The sequence below is a fragment of the Natrix helvetica genome (genome assembly GCF_964273705.1).
Source record: "Natrix helvetica genome assembly, chromosome: 1".
Lineage (NCBI taxonomy): Eukaryota > Metazoa > Chordata > Lepidosauria > Squamata > Natricidae > Natrix > Natrix helvetica.
Genome location: NC_138548.1, coordinates 44,758,231 through 44,784,655, shown reverse-complemented (window position 1 = coordinate 44,784,655; position 26,425 = coordinate 44,758,231). Strand labels below are relative to the sequence as shown.

Here is a 26,425-nt window from a genome sequence, read left to right as displayed (position 1 = left end):
ACTGGTTGTAGTTATTCTTCTGTTGAAGTTTGTACCTGTCCATTTTGGTTGCTGTACCAAACCAGACAGTTATAGGAATACAAATAACAGGCTCCATAAAATTAAAACTAATAACTTATTTTTTTTAATAAACAGCAAAAAACAATAGTGATTAAAAGTTTGATTTTATAAAATTATAAATGGGCCAAGATTCCATATAAGATTTTGGAATTTATAAAAAAATCTCCATCTGGTGGGCTTTGGGTTTTTAAAAAAAAAAAGATTTAAAAAATTGGACACTAGAGGAAGCTAGAGGAAACAAAAGATTACAATTAAAGGAGACGAGCACATAAACTCAATTTACAATTACAGAATGAAACAAAATACTCCAACATCGGACATACTGAATGATAGTTTTGAACAATGGGATCAGAAGTTAATTTTAGCCAACAGAGACATCTGCCTCTATGGAGAAATTGTGCCTTAAGATGTTATGGATGAGGAACAAGTTCTACTTGGGAAGACTGAGTCTGAGTTGAAAGTGGATTTATAAATTGCAGGCTACAAGAATTACATGGAAAAAGTTGCTACACTGGACATACAAAAGAAACACTTGATGTTTTAATACTTAAAGTGGATATACAAACAATAAATAAGAGAATGACTTGGATAATTTTCCTATATTGGATTTACAAAAGAAGCTTGTTAAAGTTTTGAAGAATCATGTGAGAAGGAGCAGAAAAAATGAAGAGAAATCAAGTTTTACAAAAATTATTTAAATGGACTAAAATTAAAATTGATGGAAAGGAAGGAAATTAAATTGGTTTATTTGATCAAGGTTAAAACAGATACGTTGTTATCTGAAAACACTTAATGGCCTTTTGATGACACTAATATTGAAATGATGCTTTATGTATTTGTTTATAAATAAGACATGGGGTATTTAAGAAAAGGTGTTAAGTTATTAAAATTGTTAATTCTTTTGATGAAGGTAGGAAGTAACTTCTTTGTTTTCTTTACTTATTTTCTATTTCTAATTCTTTTTTCCTTTTTTATTTCTTTTCTACACTTTCTACTTTATTTCTACCCATCCATTTTATTTTAGCTTGTATTAGTTTTTACTATTGTAATTATAATCTTTAATAAAATAATTATTTTAAAAAGCCAATAACCTGCTTGCCAATTTATTGGACACTTTGCTTTTCCACTAGTTAGAAGTATGTCAAATTCATTGGTTTCATTAAATATCTCATGTTTCAATGGTCTCACTTTTCTCCTGAATATATTCTGTATTTACATATATATATATATATATATAGGTCAGTTTCAATCTTAATTCATGAAAACAGCACATACCCATGGAGTTTAAAACCTCACTCCCTATCCCTTTTGACACATATTCAATGATTAAAATGTACAGTAACAGCATTCATTGTTTCAAGCACAAACATGATAAACATCTTCTGATATTGAATGTGGACAGAAGCCTGCTCCATATTGGTCAAACTGAATGGATGCCAAAGTATACACTTTGTCTTGTGACTCCCTCCTAACTCACCATTACCTACAGCAGCCAATGAGGCAGAAAACACTAGAGAACAACATGATATCAAGATACATCACTAGTGCAGAGGTGGTATTCAGCCAGTTCTGACAGGTTCTGGAGTAGTGGAAATTTTGAGTTATTCAGAGAACCAACAAATAAGCTGGCCCCGCCCCAGCTGCCTCCTAGCCTCCCAGCTGTTCTTTTGTTGCCCTGAGCAGGAGAATGGAGCTGGAAAGCAGGTTACTGGGATAGGGAGGGAATGGGGATTTTGCAGTAACCTGTCCCTGCCCATGCCCACAAAGCCACATCACACCCACAAAGCCATGCCACAGAACCAGTAGTAAAAAATTTTGAATCCCACCATGGATTCGCAATGGCGAACCTTTTTTGGCTTGTGTGCCATAAGTGGGGGGAGCGCAGGGGGGTCGTGCATGGGTGTGCTGCACCCATAATGCAATGTGCGACCCCCCAGTGCATATGCGCACATTACAGGCGTGACCCCCCAATTTTTTGAATCCTTTTTTCGCCCTCCCCAGGCTCCAGAGGCTTCATAGGAGCCTGGGGAGGGCGAAAAAGCTCCCCCGCTCCCCCTGGAGGCCCTCTGGAGGCTTCAGTGACCTTCAGGAGGCTTCAGGGACCTTCAGGAGGCTTGCCTGAAGCCTCCAGAGTACTTAAAACGACCCTCCAAGCAAACCAGAAGTCCGTTCCCAAACTTCCGGTTTGCCCATAGGGCCGTTTTTTTGCGCTCCGGAGGCTTCTGGGAAGCTCAGAAGCCTCCGGAGGGCCTCTGGAGGGGGGAGGCTTTTTTCGCCCTCCCCAGGCTCCTATAAAGCCTCTGGAGCCTGGGGAAGGTTTAAAAATGGCTTTAAAAAACTCACGTGCCCTGACAAATGGCTCGTGTGCCCTGACAAATGGTTCCGCGTGCCACCTATGACACATGTGCCATTGGTTCACCATTCCGGCACTAGTGGGTTCGAAGAATGCATTAAAATATGTCTTTGTTCTGCATTACCACAATTACTACTTTGCCTTCAGTTACATATCTGAATTTTTTAAGCCAAAGCAATTAAGTTTATGTTGTGTTGTTCCATTTCTGACCATTTTATGATTACATTAAGGCTTTAAAAACTCATTATTCTATTCAAGTTACATTTATTAGGTTACTCTGATAAATTTGTTCCAGCAAACTGCATGAATAGAATAAGGATCATTATAAATGTGAGAGCCATATGAGCTTGTGGGCGTTTGGAAATGTTTCTTTGTTTGTTGGATTTATATGCCACCCTTCTCCCAAAAGACTTAGGGTGGCGTACAACATAAAAAAACACATATTACAAAAGTTAAAAAGGAAATTAAATAAAGTATCCAAAAACAAACCCAATTTATATTAACAATAAAATTTTAAAAATTAGATTAAAATTAACAATTAAATTAATCATTTATTTTATTCTGTTCAGGCCAGGCTTGCTGGAAAAGCCAACTATTAGGGCATGTCGGAAGGACCGGAGGTTAGGGATTATGCGAAGCTCCAGGGGCAGCTCATTCCAGAGGGAAGGCGCTCCCACAGAGAAGGCTCTCCCTCTGGGGGTCACTAGCCGACACTGTCTGGCCGACAGCACCCTGAAGAGGCCAACTCTGTGGGATCGTACTGGACAGTGGGAGGCTACTGGTGGCAGTAGGTGGTCTCGCAGGTACCCTGGGCCTAAGCCATGGAGCATTTTAAAGGTCATAATTAATACCTTGAATCGCACCCGGAAAACAACCGACAACCAGTGCAGGCCGCCTAAAGGGGGTATAACATGGGAGCACCTAGGTACCCCCATGATAACCCGCGCAGCCACATTCTGGACCAGCTGAAGCCTCCGGGTGCTCTTCAAGGGCAGCCCCATGTAGAGAGTGTTGCAATAGTCCAGGCGAGAAAGGACGAGGGCATGTGAACATAACATGCTTCTAACGCAAATGGGGGCTTCAAAACCCTCTCAGCTATCTTGGAGGCATCAGCTTTCTACATTCATTTTTACTTCATGGCTTTTAAAAGAGTCACTGCTTTTTAGGGTATGATCAATTTACTCAAAGGTAAGATTTCAGGGTTGGGATTCAGGGTTCGCATACTGAAGCATATTTCAAAAGACAAACAACATGTTTTACTTATTCCCAATAACACTCCCTGCGTGCAAAAAATGGAAACATGGGAATTTCTGCTACTCCCAGTGACAAGGTTAAATTCCAGTATGATGCCTCCAGTATTTCTTAAATAATAGGAAGAGTACTGGAACTCTCCCATGACCCTTTCAGTTTCTGCATAGCTGCACACCATGATAATCCCTTTGAATCTCTTGTGGCTTAATATTTAAACTAATATTTTAACTTTCCTTACTGCCAAGGGAATTTGAAAATGTTTTCCTATCTCCCATTCTCTTAAAGAATTCAAATATAATGCCTCCTGAAGCGTAGTAGAAGAAAGTACAATCTTAAGACATCACTACTGTCCTTTCTCATTCAACCTGGATCTCCTCAGCTCTAGACAACATGATGATTGTGGGAACTGCAAAACAGGGGTGGGTTCTGGCAGGCACTACTGCTGGTTCGCTTGTGTGTGCGCTCTGCGTGCATGCATGCGCAGTGCAATTAAAATTGCTCTGTGCATGCGCAGAACTGAAAAACAAGATGACGGCACCATCAGCGCTGCCCAGAGAACAGTTTTGGGGACGTGGCAGGCCTGGGTCACTGTGGATTTCAGCGACCCAGGCTGCCAAACCACTACTGGTTTGGCCAAACTTGTCCGAACCGGTAGGAACCCACCACTGCTGAAAACCAACTTATTTGGAGTACATTAGGCTGCAGAAGGGTGCCCTAGGGTGGGATCAGGCACATGATTACCTGTTAAATATTTAAGCTGGTGATATATTTGTTTAAAATGAGCCCAGATGAACTCAGATGTTCACTAGGAGTGATGCCGTATGAAGCAAAGTCTGAAATACATCTTGTTTGACACTGGCTGACTTCACTCATTGCGCTGAGCTGTAGGTTGTATAACCATTGTTAGTAAAGTAACACAATTAAATGAATTCATGCTTTGGGGCTAGTGGGCAAATTTGCAACTTCAAAAGCATGGTGTGGACATTGTCACCGAATGGCTGTCATAGCAAATATAATCACTTACAACACCCATCCATTTATCAGAAGGCAAACAAGTTAAGCTGTTCCTCACCACCTTCTGTACCACTTCAGCTTACCATTGTCTCCCCCCACCCCATGACCCGATGACCAAATTTCAAAAGAAAAAAGCACTTGTCATTAGTTTCCTATCATTTCCACTTTTTCCTTGCTCTCTGCGGGCCTAAACACATTCTAAGTGATGTTTAATCTTGATGCTTTGCTTCATAAGCAAATAAGACTCTAGAAAGAGTGCAGAGAAGAGCAACAAAGATGATTAGGGGACTGGAGACTAAAACATATGAAGAACGGTTGCAGGAACTGGGTATGTTTAGCTTAAGAGAAAGAAGGACTAGGGGAGACATGATAGCAGTGTTCCAATATCTCAGGGGTTGCCACAAAGAAGAGGGAGTCAAACTATTCTCCAAAGCACCTGAGGGTAGAGCAAGAAGCAATGGGTGGAAACTAATCAAGGAGAGAAGCAACTTAGAACTGAGGAGAAACTTCCTGACAGTTAGAACAATTAATCAGTGGAACAGCTTGCCTCCAGAAGTTATGAATGCTCCAACACTGGAAGTTTTAAAGAAGAGATTAGATAACCATTTGTCTGAAGTGGTGTAGGATTTCCTGCCTAGGCAGGAGGTTAGACTAGAAGACCTCCAAGGTCCCTTCCAACTCTGTTATTCTATTCTATTCTATACAAGCTTCCCATGAATTTATTTATTTAAAAAACCCTGAATCTTAACAAAGTAGGAAGTAGGGTGGGGGGCCCTCAACCCCCACAGGTCACAAACCAGAACCAGGCTGCACAGCTGGAGGTGAGCAGCATTCAATCAAACAATATTGAAACCAGCCCCCTCCCCTTCCCTAATCCATGGAAGAATTGCCTTCCACAAAAACCTGCTGCCAAATGTTTAGGGGGGCATTGAAGTAGAGAAGTTAACAAACGCTAAAGAAGACATTGGCAGGCACATTGACATCCATGAGCATCAAACTGAGAAATCAAGGACTCATTTATCAATTTCTAAGTTCACACAAAATGCAGAATAACAACAATCCCACAAAATATGGTTTCTAAAAATAGAAAAACACAATCAGTGACAAGGAGTACTCAGTTCTGTCACTAAGATAGAGTTGTATATATATATGCTCACAAGCAAAACTGTTACTTTAGGAAAAGCCTACAGACAACTGACACTTTAAGAAGTCAAACAGACTCTGATACTTCCATTAGTTTTGCTAAGTATAATATTGATTATACTATAAAACATTTTATTTCTAAAGCCTTACCACCTGTCATAGCTGAATGACTGAGAAACATACAGTATTTAGAATTCATTCACAAAAATATGTGTCAAATTGAGGTTAGGCATGGGTCCACAATGAAGAATGTCTTTTAAAATTTGCAAGTTGCATTATCATTAGGGTTTGGGGTTTTTTTTGGCTTTCATTGCAATCGGAACTGAATCATTATTGTGCCTATGTTGGAAGTACAAAAATTATGATGGAATTAAAAGTTGCTAAGCAGTAAGGAGCTAAGCTATATCCATGAAGTCATGAGGATAACTTGAAGATTAAAACAAAAAACAATTAGGGAATGGAGAACTTCTTGCTGGGAGAAGTTTCCTGTGTATGACCACTGTATTCAGCTCTTGCAGATTCAAGAACTCCCCTTAAATTAGGACATACTCTTACTACTGAATATTATCCTAATTTTTACTCTGCAAAATCCTCCCATTATCAGTCACTTACAAGTATTATAGGTACCCTCAGGAAGGGCTGGACACACAGATCAAATCACTCCATTTGTCCTTTAAAAAGTTCACTATGCCTAAGAGCAGCTTCACCTTACATACTGAAGTTGAAGCACCTTACTATGACATCTTAAACCCCTTAGCAACCAGATAAGTATGTGTAAGTGAAGTATGATGTAACAGCACATGCAGAATTCAATGGCATAAGAAAAATAATTCAGGAAGACAATGACTCCCCACATTACTGAAGCTTCATTTTGTAATTTTACTTGTTAGTGCCACACTTTCATCACATTTTTTTTCTATCTGAGATGAAGTTCATTTTGTCCAAGGCTGGCAAAGGCCTCCTTCCAAAATTCATAATATAAGTAATTATACACTTGAAGGATTTATTTGGTTTTTCTTAAAAAATATGTGGCCGCCCAGGTTGTGGAATATAATACTGGATGGCTAGCAGCAATAATAAAATCACAAACAATGGAAGAAAAATCAAGAAAAAACAGGGTACTAATCCATTATCTGCATCTATTCATCTATGCAATCTCTGGGTGCCAACTTGAGGCTTTCTGGGTACCATCACTTCAGACTTTCAAGAAGAGATTGGACTGCCATTTGTCAGAAATGGTGTAGGGTCTCCTGCTTGAGCGGCGGCGGGGGGGGGAGTTGTTGGTCTAGACCGGTGTTTCTCAACCGTGACAACTTGAAGATGTCCGGACTTCAACTCTCAGAATTCCCCAGCCAGTGACATCTTCAAGTTGCCAAGGTTGAGAAACACTGGTCTAGATGATCTATAAGGTCTCTTCCAACTCTGTTAATCTGTTAATCACAACACCCGAGGAAACGTCAGTTGTTTATAGCTAACCAGATGGATAAAAGAGTGGTGTGTGTGTGTCTGCTGGATCTCAAGGGGATGGGTATTCCACAAGGCAAGGTTGCTATGGAAAAGGCGTGTTTGCTAAGTCCCACTAGATGACTACATTTAAGGGAAGGGATCTGGAATGTGTTCCCTGGGTCTGATCTGGACAAATACCTTCAGGAAGAGGTAGACCCATAAATAACCTGGCCCTATGCCATATAGGGGTTTAATTGATAACTAACACCTTGAATTGCATGAAAAACTGAGAGCCAATGCAGCTCACATAGCAACGATGTCACATGGCAAAATGAGGGGTGTCCAGTTCTACACGAGTTATAACTTTTGGGTGGTTTTAAAGGGCATATAGCTTATTTTTTTACATTTGGAAGTAGAGAGGTACCTAGTAGTTAGGAAGAAAATTGCCATCTGTGTGTACAAAAAGGTTGTTATCGGCTCTGCAAATAGCTAATGAATAAAGCAATAATTAAGAAGGAGGAAGAATAGCAGAAATAGCACCTTTGAAAGGAGAGACAGCCAAATGTTGCAATGTGGTACATTTGTTTTTGACACAGCATGATTTACAAAACACTTGGAGTACACACGATGTACTCTGTTCTTTTTTTCTTTTTCTTCAATGACTACCTGTCTAATGCTTCTCGGCAAAAGGCAGTGTGTCCAAACTATTGTTCTGTTGTGTCAAAATAGGTACAGGTAGTCCTTGACTTAAAACTGGTTGCTTAACAACCAACGATACAATGGACCTCCCCAAAGCTAGTTACAACCCGTTATTGGAGATAAGATAGCTGTACTCCACCTGGTGCTCACATGATTGCATTTAGGTGCTTGACAACCAGCTCACCTCTATAGCTGTTCACTGCAGCATGTGATTACATGATTTTTGCCACTTTTTGGTATTTACTTCTGATTTCTGGCAAAAATGGTCATTGGGGGAAATGGATTCCCTCAAGTACTTATGCACTTAATGTCTGTCATGCTCGCTTAGCAACCATCATAAAAAATGGCTATATTTTCAAATCCAGTCATGTGATGTCTAAATTTATAACTGCAATGACTTGCAGCTGTAATTCCAGGTTCAATTATGGTTGTTAGTCAAAGACTACTTGTAGATGTGAACTTTAAAAAACAATTAAACTGAAGAAAGAGCATTGTTTTTATATTCTGAAGATAAGTTTTTGTTTTAGGAAGAGTACTGTTATTTTATACTAGTTGATAACCCGGCGTTGTCCGGGTATTTATTTATAGGGGGAAAATGTCCAGACCAACCATAATTTCTAATGTTGGATTTTTCCCCTTACCAGAGGGAGCCCCCTTGTGGAGTACTGTGAAGCCATTACCATGGCAACTCCACTGCACTGTACAGTAGAAGCCATTTTACAGCAGTACAGTAGAAGCCATTTTAAGGCACAAAAGGCTGTATCTTAACAGAACACAAACCCCAAGGGGTGTTGGGGTGGTCTTACCCCCACAGTATTTTTTTCCAGAGAGTAAGTCATCTGTGTACCAAGTTTGGTTGAAATTTCTCGAGGCGGTCCAGAGTTATGCTGGAACACATACACAGACACACACACACACACACTGCATGCACAGAGTGTACACATTATTTCCTGTAGAATAGCTTTTCTCTAAATTGTGAATCACTGGTTTCCAAGCCAAATTTTCTAGATTTCAGTCTTGGAAATTAAGAGGTCATAATATTCTGAAGACCTTCTCCAATTTAATATCCTCCAATAATTTTTGAACTTCAGCTTTGGCACTGTTCAAGTAGCAATCTCCATTGGCTGGAGACTATGGGAATGGAAATTCAATATATATGGAAGAAAGCTGTTTCAGATTTTCAGCTACTGGACAATTTTAGAACTCTGGCTATTCTTTAATAGAAAAAGTATAATCCTTAACATAATTGAGAATAGTTTTAAAAATCAAAGAGTTCAATCAAAGCAATTTCAGCTATTCAGAGCATGCCAATTAAAAGCATTTTTTGCATTCTTTTAATCATTTAATCCAACTGAAGCCTTTACGAGATTTTAGAATTAGTCTAAAGTAGATTTTAATATCTATTCTTTGCAACCAAATAGATTTTAATGCCTATTGTATACAGACCTGGCATTAAGACATAATTATTTAGCACAAATTAGCATAATTTTTGTTAACAGAATGAATCACAATCACACAAACTACTTACATTGCTATCCTCCAAAAACTTAAGGGCTTTTGCAATATTGTTCAGTCGAAAAATACGATGGGTTGAAGACTTGTACTCATGTAACTAAAAGAAAATCAGAATGGATTGAAAAGAAATCTAACAGTTCTTCATGTGGTACTAATGTTGTAAAGCCCTGAATACTGTGAAATTATTTATAGCACAAAAGAACAGATTTTGAAGTTTGTTATTCTATAGCTCAACCTGAGATATTTGTATGAAATATCACTAACAATATTTTCACTCAAAGTTTACTAATACTGTATATGATAATGACTGCAAAGGTTTTAAATAACTTATTTTGGAAAAGTCTGAAATTCTTTCTTTGGAAGACTAACTAATAATATTATGGGAGTTGCTTTGATATCAAGAATAACTTCCTAAATAATAATCATAATTAAAAAAAGAAATCTAATGTAGAATTTGATTCTAATTGGGAACTATCCTTGGATAATAAACATCCAACGTCATAGCCTAATATCTAAGATTTAGGTTTATTTTTCCATAGAATCCTATTTTTATTTCATCTATAGTTTTCAGTATTGATTTACTGTTTATACATAGTTCTGCTAATATTTTACACTGTTACAAAATATGTCCGTTCAGTAAGGAAAACTATCTGCATCTTACATTTTGTTTTCTTGTATGTTTTTATATCTTCCTCTTTTATAGTATTTATATCCATATCTATTTTTTCCATTCAATTGTTTCCAATTCTTGAAGGCTGCTTGGACAAGTCCCTGCAATTTTCTTGTCTAGGTTTGTCAGAAATGGTTTGCCATTGCCTCCTTTCTGGGTTGGAGAGAAAGTAACTTGTCCAAGGTCCCCCAATTGGCTTCACTCTATAAAATGTGTATTTATATATGTCTTTGTGTATACTGCACCTCTAATTTAGGATTTTAGTTCATCTTACTTTGGGATTATGAACTCAGAACTGTGCAGTCTAGTGTGGCTCTTAAGGTAAGAGAAATTGCACACCACTGTTTCAGAGCAATGTGTTCACATATACAAGAACACAAAGACACTTGAGTTCAAAAAGTATATACAATTTACATCTTACTTAAATAAAAAGTAATTTATACAATAGTGGTCATAGTTCCATAATAGTTATACAGAATTTATATACTCAATAGGTATAAAATAATCAAACACTTCTACGTGTATGCAACTCCTCCTACCTCACAAAGTTCTCGAATAGACTGAACACTTAAGCTATTTCACAAATTCTGCTCCTTTCCCTCAGAAAAGTATCTGTAGCTTCTAGCATCTAGAACTTACATTAGAATGATTAAAAACAATATTGTGCCATAATGCCACAAACTATACTCTTTTTGTGTGAGCATGAAGTGTAATGACACACATGCCAAAAGGGGCAAAGCTTGCATAAAATCAGCATAATACTGTTTTTGTAATCTCTCCCCTCACAGTTACCTCTGAATAATATAGCACTTAGGCTTATATACCGCTCCACTATGCTTTACATCAGGGGTCTCCAACCTTGGCAACTTTAAGACAATATATCCTAGAATATATGTTATACATACCAGATTTTGTCCAGACAGCACTTCCAGCAGTGCCATCAGAATTTTGCCATCTTTAATATCAACCAGCAAATCTTTAACTTCAAGAGGGGGACTACACTGTGGAGAAAAATGAGGAATTATTTAATAATAGCTTTGGAATGTGCATCCATCTATATCAATCAAATCAGTCAGTCCTTATCCAGAAGGAAAAAAAACTTTGTCAAATGAAACCTCTGACAGTAAAATTGGCAATGTTCAGGAAACAAAGGAAATATTTTAGTTTAATTAGGGCATTTTGTAATTGTTCAGGGCGGGGCATCTTTGAAAAAAAAAGGAACTTCACACAGAGGCATTCAAGAAATTACTGTATATCCTGTATCAGAAACAAATGTTTGCTTATTGTCCATAGTTATTAAGTTACTCAGCAATTCCAATACATTTGAATCATTAGCTATTACTATTAGAATTTCTGTGCTTATTTTTTAGGGCTGCAAAAATAAAAACTATTGATATAGGACAGCAAATAGTTGTATTTCTTTACTGTCGTTTGTGTAGGAAGTCTCTGAGAATCAGACATAATTGAATGGAAGGAAAAGATTATTTGGATCTCTGGAGCCCATCTAGGACAGACTCTTTGCTTTTATCAATAAGCTCTGAAGCAATGTTTTTCAAACATGGAAACTTAAAGATGTGTGGACGTCAACTCCCAGAATTTCCGAGCTGGGAATTCTAAGAGTTGAAGGTCACACCTCTTAAAGATGTCAACTTTGAAAAACACTGCTCTCAAGGAAATATTTCAAATTTGCCTTCAGCTTTGGAAAGGCTAACATTTACATCATTATTGTGCCTCCACTGTATTTAAAAATGTCTTCAGCATTTTTAAAGAACAGAAGCAAACTAAAACTTGAATCTTTGGGACAGTATTTGTGAATTTTCTTAGCAACATTACGGCAGTGATTTACCATTCTCATCTTCTGGATATTTTTGAACTTTTAAATCTAGCCTGGAATGGGACAACTCACCACGGCCAACTCGCCATGGCCAACTCGCCACGGCCAACTCGCCATGGCTGATTCGCCATGGCTGATTCGCCGCAGGACAACTCACTGCAGGGCAATTCAACAATTCAATTTAAATCACAGCATATTTGAAGGACCATTCAGATGAGAAATATAAGTTGGAATGGAGAAGATGGATTGACTATATTCAAAATAAATATCGGACTAAAAAATTTCAATTAGCTTATGAGTGAAGGCACAAGGAATGTTACAATTTACCTAAAGTTAGCTTAACAAAAGGGGAATTAAAGCACAAGAGGAGGTAGGATGTTAAAATCAGTTAGCTTATGTTAGCGTATGATTGTTAAATGTTTATGCCCTGTATTTTGTTCTGGGAGGTTGGGGGGGAGGGAGGGTTGGAGGGTGGGGAGGGTTGGGGGGGAGGGAGGGAAGGGGAAGGGGAAACATTTGTAAAATTTATTAAAACTTTTAATAAAAAAAACACAATTCAATTTAATTATTTTAAAATAATTTAAAAATATTTAAATTTTTGTCATTCACATTTCATTTTGTCCTTCCTTTCACATCTTTTCTTTAATGATTCTATTTCATCATTTCTTTGATATTAGTGTAACCCTTGTCCCGTGGTGAGTTGTTCCATGATGAGTTGGCTATGGTAAATTATCCCATGGTGAGGTGGCTGTGGTGAGTGGCATAGCAAGGTGGCCACAACAAGTTGTTGTTGTCCAATCTAGCCAACAGTTCCCTATTCAAGGAGTAGCCGGGAATTTCCTTGATTGGCTTCCTAGATTCGCTCAAAGTGGCTAAGTACTAAATAAATCGCCTAAGATTTCACATGCTCTCCTATCTGCAAACCTCACTTTTCAGAGAACAAAACAGAGTACCAAGGTAGGTAGGTAGGTAGGTAGGTAGGTAGGTAGGTAGGTAGATGATAGATAGATAGATAGATAGATAGATAGATAGATAGATAGATAGATAGATAGATAGATGATAGATAGATAGATGATAGATAGCACTCTTACCTTTTCCAAATGTAAATTCATCCATCGGGTAAAAGTCCTTTTCTGCACATTTTCCCTCTCCACTAGAGAAAAAAAAGTTAACGAATGGGAAGTTTCTATTAAGAACGCAATACTACAGATTTAAAATACTCATTAAAATATGCATTCATACCACAAAAAGAACAACCTTTGGGGGAAGAAAGGGACATTTAAAAAAAAATCAGACTGTGAACCATGGGGGAATGACAATCATATCACAAAAGGAACAGAAGCATACTTTTTGATCCTATTTTGGAGTGGGGCCAGGGGAGAGAAATGTAGCATAACATGGCTATGGTAAACCTACTGAAAAATTAATACTCCTGTTTTTCTATTTTCCTGAACAAAAGACCCTATTCACTATATTTCATAATTATAAGTTTGGAGATTTTAAGAACTGCAGAAAAAGTGTTGGAGGGTACAATGAGACCTTTAAGCCAGAGCTTATCCATCTGATTTATAAAATCTACCAAACTATAAAACTCAAATAGAATCACATTATCCAATTGCATCCCAGATCTCAGATTCCTTGAATCAACTCAATTATACTAGAAATGCATCAACATATTTTCTTGCTTAGATAGATCTTCAAACCTGTAAGAAGTAGGAAAGGGATAAGGACTGGTACCGAAAGAAAAAGAAGGGGTTAAGATTTTTTAATGCTCCATTCTTTAAACTGTTTCTACCCACTTTTTCAGTTAAAAGAGAAATGGCAACTTCAAACTATTTTTTAAAAGATACGGTGACAATTCTGAAACCCAGAAGCTGAATCAAGCCTTCAAACTGAATTGGCAAAATACACTCATGAAAACAGTCACAACTAGGTTCTTAAAACATGATTTGATTCAAGGAAATCCTCCAATAAGCGTATGCTGATACATACAGGGGTGGGCTTCAAAAATTTCAGCAACAGGTTATCTGCCCGATTGCTGGGTGGTGTGGCCATGGTGGGCGTGGCATAGTTGGCCTCCTGCACCACAGCGGGGTGGGTGGGTTCCCTTCACCTTCCCCAGGCTTTGGAGGCTTTCTTTGAACCTCTGGGAGGGCAAAAACTGCATCACTTGGGCTCCTGAGGTCCTCCAGAGGGCAAAAGCAGCCCGTTTCTAGCCTTCTGGAACTTCCGGGAGGCCCCTTTTTCCCTCCCCCGACCCTCCACGTGAGCCCTGCATCCTTGCATCCAAAACGGGCTGGGTGGATACTTTTGGGAGGGGAGGGGTGGGGTGGGAGGATCAAGGCCAGCCAGGACTGGGATTTGGAGGTTCTCCAAACCGGCCATAAAAATTGGCCGGTTAACTATGGGTTCTCCCGAACCCGGGCGAACCTGTAGCAGCCCACCCTGGACACATAGAACTTCTCATCCCTTTTTATTCCTGAAAGCAATTTATGAAATAGATTCAGTTGAGAGATGTTACAAGATTGCCCATTGATCTTGGTAGCTGAGCAATGATTTGTAAGTGGATCTCCCCCGTTCTAGTTCATGGTCTCATCCCTCACTGTTTTCTCTGGGCCAATACCCTTGTTTTATAGGACTCTCATTATAAATTGGTTGAGTACACAAAGTGTATACACACTCCACAAAAGTTGCATGGCCGTAACATATCCTACGGAATGTGTTTCTTTGCATCTACCCTTTGTGAAAAGGTGCAGCAAGGAAACCAAAATTAAAATTAAAATTAAATTAGATGAGCTCAGTTTCTAGGCTGCAGCTCACATGTATAAAGTTTACAGCCTCTCTTGAGGGATCTGAGGGCATTGAGAGAACAGGAACAAGATTATAAATATTTTAATTACATACAAAACACAGCCAGGTTGGTTCTTCTAGGCACTATGCCAGAAAAAAGTAACACTTGTTAGAATCCGATAACATAAGCAGGAAAAGGAAAATTGCCTGGTTTGGATTTAAATTTTAAAGAGTTTGGGGCTCCATAAAAACATAAGGAGTTTATTCTTTTTCAATTAAGGCATGCAAAAGAAAAAGAGTTACAGCATTCACTGTGATTTATGGCGGGGATGGGCGCTCAACAGTCTTGCACAATTCCCTTGACTTCTCTTACATTTCCACGCTGCAAGAGATCAGTTTAGGGCTGAATGAGAAGAAGGAGAAAGAGGACAAAATCTTCAGAAGGCCCTGGCCTTCTTCCAAAGTGGCTGGAGTCGGCTACATATGCACCTGCATTGCACTAGCCAGACTCCATAATTCAAGAAGTAAGTTTGGGGGCTTTAACTTCATCGGTATGAGTTGATGGATTTGGGAGGGGGGGAGCCCCTCCTGGAGTTCAAAGAATGCTAGGTGGCTGTGTTCATACAATACACTGAACCATTTGCATTCACTCAACCACACATTAGTATTGGCAGGGGAGTTATTTCATATTTATATTGTATTATAATTACATCCCACATTTAATTTAAGAGGTCAAGGAAGCCCAATTTCATTCAGGCATTCAAGAACATCGGGGCAACGTATTATTACTCCTTTTCTTACTGTTTCCTTAAATAAAAAGCCTGTGAAGTAGGCAGAGCTGAGAGACTATTTTTAGATTTTGCATTAATATTTTGTACATGTTTTAAGATGAAATGGGGGTGGTGGTTTGGTTTATTGTTCATTTGTTGTTGTTGTATGCCACCCAGAGTCAAATAGTTTGAGTTGGGCAGCCTTATCAATGTAGTTTAGTGTTTTTCCATCTTAGCAACTTTAAGATGTATGGATATTAACTCTCAGGAATCCTACCTATAGAATTATCTATTATTATATTATTAAAACTGGTTCAAAGCTATTGAATCGGCTTCCATAGTTAAGAATGGACCAAAATCTGGATCTCCACTGTCCTAGTCCAACATATCACCCACTTCACGATATTGATTGCATCTGAGTTGAGTAAACTCTAGTTTCTAAACATTATTAGATATGCTGAATGGATACTGCTGGTGTATGACAATGGACGTAACTAGATTTGTCACCCAATGAAGATTACTAGTTTAACAACAAGTATATTAATTACGGATGATTCGTCCTACCTTTTAATCTTATTTCAAACTAATTCTTAAGGTGTTGGTCTAGAAACCAGAAGAGTGTGAGTTCTAGTCTCATCTTAGGCAAGAAAACCAGCTGGATGACTTTGGGCTAGTCACTCTCACTCAGCACAAGCTACCTCAAAGAGTTGTTGGGTGGGGGGGGGGAAGAAGAATGAACATTATGCATTTTGGTTGACTATGGGTTATTTATAAACTAATAAAGGCTTGATAAAAAATAAATGATAGATAGATAATAGATAAAAAAGGAAGGAAGGAAGGAAGGAAGGAAGGAAGGAAGGAAGGAAGGAAGAAAGAAAGAAAGAAAGAAAGAAAGAAAGAAAGAAAGAAAGAAAGAATTAAAGCAGATTATCAAGGCCAGTCATGCCAATTCCTTTGATCCCCTTGGTTCCAGAATGCCTTGACCGGTGTATGCAACCAAGCAACAATGCCTCATGGACATTCTAGAGCATACCTTGCCATGGTCATCCAAGCTGAGTTGATAAACAATCTTAATCTCTCCACCCTTTAGGATTTGCACTGCCTTTGGTTGCTGCTTAATAAGATGATGTTATTTACTAAAAATAACCTCTCTCATTCCAATGAGATTAGAATAGTAAAGTCTAATTTAATTGAAAAATAACTTCACTCATGTTCTCAATGGCTGTTAAGGTTGCACTACACAAGATATGGGGTTGTTTACCTATTAGTTTCACAGCATGCATTCACAAATATACTGATATTCTTCCCAGCAACCCTCAGTTTTAGCATGTATGGACATTTTGAAGAGAAGTGGAAAAAATAGTTTTCTAGATGAGGCTAGTAACACTGGCCTGGAGCAAGAGTCTTTAATCTTTTTGATTCAGTCAACACATTGGGAAAACTGAGAACGTACAGTGGCTTTCAAATGGCTGCTGGGCAGCTTATCATTCATAACATAGTAGCCTGTAAGTAAAGTTAAAGTCTGTAAGCAGGGTTATTTCTCAAATTTAGGTATCACCCATCTCTCATTGTTACAAAGCATCTAATTAACCAGAATGGGATCCATTGTCTTCTCTCAACTATCCCTTCTTACCTTTTCCCTTTTTTTCTGGAAAGTGACACAGTTAGAAAAAGGACTTCAACTTATGAAGTCATTTTATTGATTGATTGATTGGTTTGTTTGATATCTATAGTCTCCCATCTCAACAAGTGACTCTTGCTACATTTGAGGCCCAGAGTTATTTTCGGTAGAGGTATTTTACTTTGCAGTACGCCAACTTTTTTTCTTAAAAGGTGTTTTTTTAAAAAAGATGTAAAGTCAGGCAAGATGCCTGGAGGGCACTAATTAGAGACTCTAGGTCCAGAAGCATTCACCTCATCCAAAAGGATTCTTACATTGTGAGTTGGAGTAGACAGCAGAAAGAGACCCAATAAATCAAGCCATGTCATGCTTAAGCCAATAGTGGAAATCCAACGCATATAAATACCTTTATACAATCTTGTTCTACTACAAACAAAGGAGAGTTGCCAGGACATTAGTATGAATCATCTTCTGGCTATGAATGGACAAATCTACACATCCACACCTCCTCCACAAACAAAAGCACTCATCTGCTCATGCGTATAATCTGCAGAGATCTAATTCCATATATATTTTAGTTGTTTTTTTTTCCTTGAAAAAGTTAGCAATGCAATTGTAAAGTAGTACCATTTGAAAAACAGCATGGTGTGTCCATTTTAGACTGGTTTTTTTTTGCAAGCAATTCTGACTTTATGATTGGTTTTTGTTTTGTTTTTTGGGTTTGGTGTATATCCAACCACTACAATAAAATGCAGGAGCAGTTTAGGTTCTTATGCATGTAAGATTTCACTGGGTTTCTTGATACTTTCAAAGAATCCCTGCTCATACAAAGACTTTTGAGAAATATAAATGGCAGCCACTAACTAGATCAGTGTTGGCAAACCTTTTCGGCACTGAGTGCCAAAATGGGAGCATGCATGTGCACATGTGCCAGAAACCAAAAGAGCAGCCGCCTGGTGCACATGCCAGGAAGATGATCTTCTGGGTTTCCGGTGCACGTATGTGCACTGGTCAGCTGATCTTCACACACGCATTCACACCTGAAGACCAGGTGGCCGGTGCGCAGGAACGCGCTGGAAACCACATTATCTTCCCAGCGCACATATGCGCACCGGGTAGCTGCTCCTGTGGCACTTCTGTGCAGGTGAAGGACAGCTGGGTGGAACCTGGAAGAGCAACGGGCAATGGCTCACGAGCCCAGAGAGATGGGTCTGTGTGTCACTTCCAGCATACATGCCATAGGTTCGCCATCAAGGCACTAGATGATGTGGCCAGAATACACAGGGCACTGACTGAGATGCAAAGCATTATGGATATGATCCAGCAAGGAGGTTATCATTTTTCACACAAATCAGCTTCCCCAAAAGGGATATGTTTCAGCTATAGTTACTTCGATTCCTGTTATACCCTAATAAATACGTTTATGATAGCAAGGAAAACTAAAGTTTTGGATCCACTGCGTTTAGTATATGCAGGATTGCAGAAAAGACAAAAAGGTACATCTAAATTTACATGCCATTGGAGAAAAAAAAAGAAACAAATGTAACGTTACAAGGTGGCAAGGAAAGAGGAGGACTGGATTTACCAGATTTAAAATTACATTTAGAAACATAGAAACAGAAATTATATTCAGGGCCCTGTTTAATAAAATGAAATTCAATGGTGAGAAAAATAAGATTCTACATTTAGACAAGAAAAACCAAATACAGAATAGTTGGTACCTGGCTCAATAGTAGTAACTGCAAGAAGAATCTAGTATGAGCCAGCAGTATGTGGCAGCAGCCAAAAGCCAATGCAGTTCTATGCTGCATTAACAGAGGGATAGAATCAAGAGCACGTGAAGTGTTAATACCACTTTATCATGCCATGGTAAGATCACACTTGGAATACTGCATCCAATTTTGGTGAATGTTGAGACCAGAAAAAGTTCAGAGAAGTGCAACGAAGATTATTAGGGGACTGGAGACTAAAACATATGAAGAATGATTGCAGGAATTGGGTATGTTTAGTTCAGTGATGGCGAACCTATGGCACGCGTGCCACAAGTGGCACGCGGAGCCATTTGTCAGGGCACGCGAGGCGCTGGCCAGCTGAATTCACCTTTTTAAAAGCTATTTTTCACCCTCCCCAGGCTCCAGAGGCTTTATAGGCTATAAAGGCTTATAGCTATAAGTTTATAGGTTTATAGGCTATAAAGGCTTCTTTATAGAAGCCTCCGGACGGTCCCTGAAGCCTTCGGAATGCTTAAAACGACCCTCCGAGCAACCCACTTCCGGTTTGCTCGGAGGGTGGTTTTAAGCATTCCGAAGTCTTCAGGGAAGCCTCCGGATGGTCCCTGAAGCCTCTGGAGGGCCTCCTGGGGGGGCGGGGGAGGCTCTTTTCTCCCTCCCCAGGCTCCTATAAAGCCTCTGGAGCCTGGGGAGGGCGAAAAAAACATGTAAAAATGGGGGGGTCGCGCATTGTGCGTGCATGCGCACTGGGGGGTTGTGCATTGCATTATGGGTGTGGCACGCCCACATACGACCCCCCTGCGCTCCCCCCACTTGTGGCACGCGAGCCAAAAAAGGTTCGCCATCGCTGGTCTAGTTTAACGAAAAGAAGGACTAGTTGTGACATCATAGCAGTATTCCAATATTTTACAGGCTGCCACAAAGAAGGGGTCAACCAATTCTCCAAGGCACCTGAAGGCAGAACAAGAAGTAAGATTTATGTATGCACAGAGGTGGGAAGATCTGACACTAAGCATTATGATGGAATGGTTCGTGAAGTTGACAGATTTTGCTGAAATTGATAAAATAACTTCTTTGTTCAGAGAAAAGACATTATCCACATTTATTACTGATTGGAAGCCTGTTATAGATGTTTGTGTAAAAATGAGATAAATGAACTTGTGACATAATGATTATGCAGGATAGATCATAGAAGGCAGAACAATATGGTGCAGTGTTATAGAGAGGGGTCAAAATGTATTTATACTCATAACGGCAGTGAAGAATATCAGAAGCCACTTCTTCATTTCCATTTTTAATTTTCCCTTTTCTTACAATTTTGTTTTTTTAATAGAAATTACAATTTTAAAAGTAAATGTAAGACTGCAGAATATTGCTTTATTTGTATGCTTGCTCTGAAATTTATATGTATATGGTTTTCCTCAAACAAGCCAGTATCTAAACGTTATCTAAATGGTAACTAACAATCTGGTTTGCTTCTGTGTTCTCTAAAAATCTACATGCCATTCCATTCCAGATTTATTTTTGGCCATTGTCAGCCCAATACATATTTAAAATCTATTCCTGTCTTAAGAATCCTACACAGTTTGCTATAATTTTCTCTGGTAAGAGTTATATAAAAATCCTTAATAGGATTGGCTTTTTATAGTTAATTATAGTTAAATGCATCCCAGAATCCTGAATTATATCACACAACTGATAATTATCCTAACTTGTATTACAAAGTTAAGAGTACACTTCTATCTAGACGAGTGAAGAGACAAAGCCTGATCTACAAAACCTTTAGGATGAATCTATAGAACAGCGATGGCGAACCTTTTTTGGCTCGCGTGCCACAAGTGGGGGGAGCGCGGGGGGGTCATGTGCGGGCGTGCCGCACCCATAATGCAATGCGCGATCCCCCAGTGCACATCCGCGCACAATGCGCCCCCGCCCATTTTTACATGCTTTTTTCGCCCTCCCCAGGCTCCAGAGGCTTTATAGGAGCCTGAGGAGGGCGAAAAGAGCCTCCCCCCCAAGGCGCGCATGCACACTGGCCAGCTGACAGGGCAGCGCCTTGCGTGCCCTGACAAATGGCTCCGCGTGCCACTTGTGGCACGCGTGCCATAGGTTCGCCATCACTGCTATAGAATATCACTGGCCGACCACTAATGTTTGTTGCAGATTCGATTTTCTGAGCAACTTGTGAACTTTCCCATTATTAGGAGTTCTTTACCAAGCTTGTGTGTTATGGGGACATTTAAAGTACTGCTCCAGATATGCTCATGTTCAATATGAAAAAGTTGCCTAAGATGTGGAGAAGGGGGGAAACTGCAGTCAAAGGCAGAACTCACATTATTTCCTGTCCTCCCAATGCCTTAGCCAACATCTGTACTCTGAGCATTAATATGTATTAAAGTTCAGAGATGGTTGGCTGTGCCCTCTAAATGTACTTAACTGAGGTGTAGGCAGGATTAGTATGTCATCATAAAAAAAACCCAACACTTAGGTCCAGTGGGTAAGGGCCTATGTGGGGAGTGGGGTCAAAAACTTCAAGATGGTAGCCATGACCATGCAATCAAAGCCTTGCCCAATTTTCATGTGCATTACCCATGTCCCTCAAAAATGATTGGGGTTTGTGCTGCTCTAGCCACAACTGGGATTTTTTTAAAAAAAAAAACTTCTCCAACTCCCAAGATGCCCAGACCTGTCAACGGTAACTCTTGGCCTATTTTGGATTAGGGTAATGAAACAGTTGTTTCATGTAGGCCACTTAACCCAGCCAAAAGTGGGACAACTGATCACTCTTCCTGCTCAGGTTTTCAAAGACAAAATGTTGGAACCAGACAGTAATTTGAAGAACCAGATTTTCCATTATGCGGTGCACTGCCAGAATCCTGGAAGCTGTTCAGAGCAAGTTGTTAAATCTGATTGGATGCAGGGGTCAAAACCAAACTACTACTACCCATATCGCTGGCTAAAGGCCCTCCTCCAGGAAGCACTTACCCCCAGCCCCGATTAAGATGAAAAAAAATCATCACACCCATTCCTAATAACAATATTCCAACTAATGCTATTTAACAGTACTGTTGCCATGCTGAGGTCCCAGGTGTCTGCTTCAATATTTGGGAGGGAGTCTGCGGTCCTGATTTATGGTGTATATATTGTCTTATCCCTCCCTCTCTGATCCTTTGTACTGTAGTTGCTTTATGTACCCATGGTTGTTGTAGTTGTTGTAGAGGATTCGCTCTTCTAAAGGCTTTTCTTCTCTTGAATAGAGTGTGAGAAGGTTCTCTTTCGATCAACCATTTCAGAAAGTCTGGCTTTACCATGGATGTCAAACTGGCGGCCCATGGGCTGGATGCGTCATGCGCAGGCCATGCTCATCCCAGCTCCGCAAAGGGGAAAAAAACATTGTGACACATCATGGGATGGTAACATGACAAAGCAAGTATGCCAAGATGGTGGGAGAGAGAATGGGACCTTTCAGTATTCCCTCTGACATCATGTCTTCCTTCTTCAGAAGACATTTAGGGCTGGGTAGGCAGTAGCAAAATGGATAATGTGAAATGCAAGTTGGAAGCAAAGGAGAAAGGTGCCTGCAGTCAGAGAGTTGCCAGACTGTTGAATCTGCTTATGAGCATCTGTCACTACTTTAGGAAAGTAGGTTGACTTTGCACTTTAGAAAAATGACATGAAAACTCAGAAGTCTGGTGTTTTTTTTTAATTCTCAATATCTTAATTTGCTCTAATATTTATAGAAATGCCAAACTGAAGCAAGATGTTCTGTCAATTAACGTAAGGCAAATTTACATTTGTCCCAAGAGTCATGCAAAAGGCCATGTCTCTGAAGGCCTGCCAAGTAAGCAATCTCAGTTCATAAAATAAATCTCTAAATTGAATTGCTCTTACTTTTTGGTCAGAAATGCTATCTCTCCTGGATCTGTAGAGAAGGTCAAGCTTCCCATATCGTGCCTTATGAAGTTTTTTTTCACAGCACCATTATCACATCACTCTAAATTTTTTAGGAGACTGTACATTTTGCACAAAATGGAGCTGGCCAGATTCCACATTAAAATGCAATCCACTAGTTCTTGAAACAGCAGCAAAGTAGGTCAACATAAAATTTGCTGTTCTAATGGCTGAACCTATTCTGCTTTAGTAACAGGGAGGGAATAGTGTTGTTTCTACAGTTTTAAAAGGGGAGAAGCTGGCAAATCCCCTTGGTTTCCTATTTAGCCCTACCAAGCATCACTCGCTCCTTGAAAAGGTAACCACCAGTCACTCCTTGCTTCTCTTCCACATGGGACCTAATAGCCAAGTTATTTTAGATGGGGTTTAGTACAAGTAGCCCCTGATGTACAACTGCAATTGAGCCCAACATTTCTGCTGCTAAGTGAAACATTTGTTCAGTGAATTTTGCCCCATTTTATGATCTTTCTTGCTGTAGTTGTTAAGTGAATCTCTGCTGCTATTAAGTTAGGAACATGGTTCTTAAGTGAATCTGTCTTCCCCATTGACCTTGCTTGTCAGATCCCGGGACACTGCAACACTCTAAATGTGACTCAGTTATCAAGCATCTGAATTTTGAATTCCTGATCGTGGGGACGACACAAAGGTTGTAATTGTGAAAATCAGTCTTGTCCCTTTTTTCAGTGCCGTTGTAACTTTGAACGGTCACTAAATGAAGTGTTGTAAGTCAAGGACTACCTGTACTCTTTGAGTTGAAAGTTCCATGTTGAGCAACAGTCCCAGTGATGGGTCACAGGAGGGACATGCGAGGCACTCCCTCTTTATCTCATGCCTCTGTTTCATGCCTGTGGTCTGTCAAATGGGCACATAGCCAGTTGCTCTCTGTGAACAAATAGGAGTTGGGCAGACAGAGTGACAGAAGAGGAACAATCAATAATGACCAATTTTCATTCTCAGTTGCAAAGGCAGTATTGAAAGTGTCCTATGGAGTGGGACAGATGGAATTCCTTTCTTATTAAAATACAGGTAGGCCTCTGCTAACAACAGTAATTTTGGGATTGGAAGGTTATTTTTAAGTAATGTGGTCATAAAGTGCAAATGAACATGATTGAACTGATTTACGACACCAGTTTCTACATTTCCAGAAGCCTTTAAACAAATTCCACAGGGTAGTTCTGTGATCTCGTTCTGGTTTTCTCACTAATTTTATTTGTCAGGAGCCAGCAGTGAAGCTCACAAATGGTAATCACATATCTATAGTCTATGGAGATTTTCAGTCATCCAGGTCATGGTTATCTCAAGGGGCTTTTTCAAGAGGCAACTGGACTTTCTGGTTTTTCTTGGAAGGCTTTTCGCTTCTCCTCTAAGAAGCTTCTTCACAGATCTGAATAAGTTTCTTGGAGGAGAAGCAAAATGTCTTCAAAGAAAAACCAGAAAGTCCAGTTGCCTCTTGAAAAAGCACCTTTGGGACGTGTGTCTGCAGGACAATGCAACTGTCAGAATTGTGAATCAGTTGCCAAGTGCCCGAATTACAACCAGATGATCATGGGGATGTTGCAACGGCTGCTGTAAGTTTACTTGGTTAGCACTGTCGTAAATTTTAATAGTCATCATTGAACAAATGGGCTTTAACCGAGGACTACCTGTAATAGAAAAAGTAAAAAAATACAGCCATGAGAAACGTGTCCTTGGCAGAGACACTTCTAATCAACTCACTGGCAGTGGAAGCAGCAGCATAGAGCTGGCAGAATCTGGCTTTCTTTCCTGACTTAAATCAAACTTAAACAAAGCATTACAGTTCAAGAGACAGCTAGTCCTATTTTTTTTTTTACACACATATAACATTTTCTTAAGATTGCCAAAGCCATGTTTGAACAACAGGTGTGGCAATCTTTCAGTTCTAAACTTGTTTAGAAAAAGAACCTATGTAAGATCTCAGAAGCAATTGCATTGCCCTGATCAACGGTACTGCAACCCAACAAGACAGACACAGACTTCAGAGGATAATCAGAACTGCAGAAAAAACTATTACTGCCAACCTGCCTTCCATTGAGGACCTGTATACTGCACAAGTCAAAAAGAGGACCGTGGAAATATTTACAGATCCCACGCATCCTGGACATAAATTGTTTCAACTCCTACGCTCAAAACGAAGCTATAGAGCACTGCACACCAAGACAACTAGACACAATAACAGTTTTTTTTCTGAATGCCATCACTCTGCTAAAGAAATAATTCCCTCACCACTGTCATATTATTCACTAAGGCTGCATTACTATTACTATTAGTCTTCTCATCGTTCCTATCACCCATCTCCTCCCACTTATGACTGCATGACTGTAACTTTGTTGCTTGTATCCTTATGATTTATATTGATATTGTTTCCTGATTGCTTATTTGTACCCTATGACTATCATTAAGTGTTCTACCTTATGATTCTTGATGAATGTACCTTGTCTTTTTATGTACACTGAGAGCATATGCACCAAAGACAAATTCCTTTTCAGTACAGCTTGTCCAAACCATGCATGAATGATATCACAATTATGATTATATGATAGCAGAGATAAAATTTATATTATATTGCTATTGCATTCCACTGTACTACATTACATTGTATTAGTCTGAAGAACATGGATAAAGCACACATGAGTGAACTGGTAGTAAAATAAATTGAAACCCACCACTGCTATCTTCCATCCCTCCACTCCCCTCTCTGGATCTATTTTTATTGAGAGTGCCCACAATGTAATTTAAAATTTTCAAATGGGCCATCTGGTCTCCCAAAAGTAGATGATTTGTGGTTTCCATGATGGTAGGGGCACAACTGTACCAATTATTCCATTCTGCTAATAGCTGAGCATGCAGAGTTACTAAGAATTCTTCTCCATGCTCAACATATTTTAAGTCTGCAAAATAAATGCATATTTTGAATATTTATCTTCAACAATGTCTAAAGTGATATTTGAAGGCCAATTTCCTGAAAATCAATCCCCACCTACAGAACAAACGAACCATTCATATCTCATATTTTTCTCAACTTTCAATACTCTTGTACATAAGTAATGTGAAGCATGCTAACAATTTTCAACAGTGCTCTCTTAACATATTTTATAACCTTGTTTGGATCAATAGAGATACAGTAATTGGGGGGGGGGAAGGGGGGCGGGGTAAAGTGAGCCACTTTAAAATTTATTTCTCTCAAATAATAAATATGGCAAAAATCCGGTTCTGTAGAAAAACAGCAAACAAAACCATGGTTTTTCAATGAAAACCAAGCATTCATATTCAAAGATATGAAAACAACTTAATAAGCAGGTCCATATCCATTTCAGAGCAGAACAAAATGGCTATTGAAATAACACAGAAAAAGAATGACGAAGTTGCATATTGCTTTAACCCAGGGCTGTCGAATTCGATTTCATTGAGGGCTGCATCAAGGTTGTGTTTGACCTTGGGGGGGCAGGATGGGTGTGGGAAGTTCAATGTCACTTGTATTGGGGGCACCTGTGGTGGCCTGAATGCTCTGCCAGTGAAAACGGGCTCCTGAGCTCTGTTTTTGGTTGCGACAGCTTCCT

General features: G+C 39.4%; 1 protein-coding gene across 3 annotated transcripts in view; it reads right to left on the bottom strand.

The window, feature by feature from the left end:
• The window catches only part of CLMN (calmin), a 97,255-nt gene that overhangs the window by 31,711 nt on the left and 39,119 nt on the right, over positions 1-26,425 (bottom strand). For all 3 annotated transcript variants that reach the window (XM_081939832.1, XM_081939833.1, XM_081939834.1), the window contains 3 exons: positions 13,077-13,138; positions 11,057-11,152; positions 9,495-9,578 (listed from right to left, as the gene is read on the bottom strand). In XM_081939832.1, the coding sequence (XP_081795958.1) occupies positions 9,495-9,578; positions 11,057-11,152; positions 13,077-13,138 (242 nt within the window). The remainder of the gene's footprint in view (positions 1-9,494; positions 9,579-11,056; positions 11,153-13,076; positions 13,139-26,425) is intronic.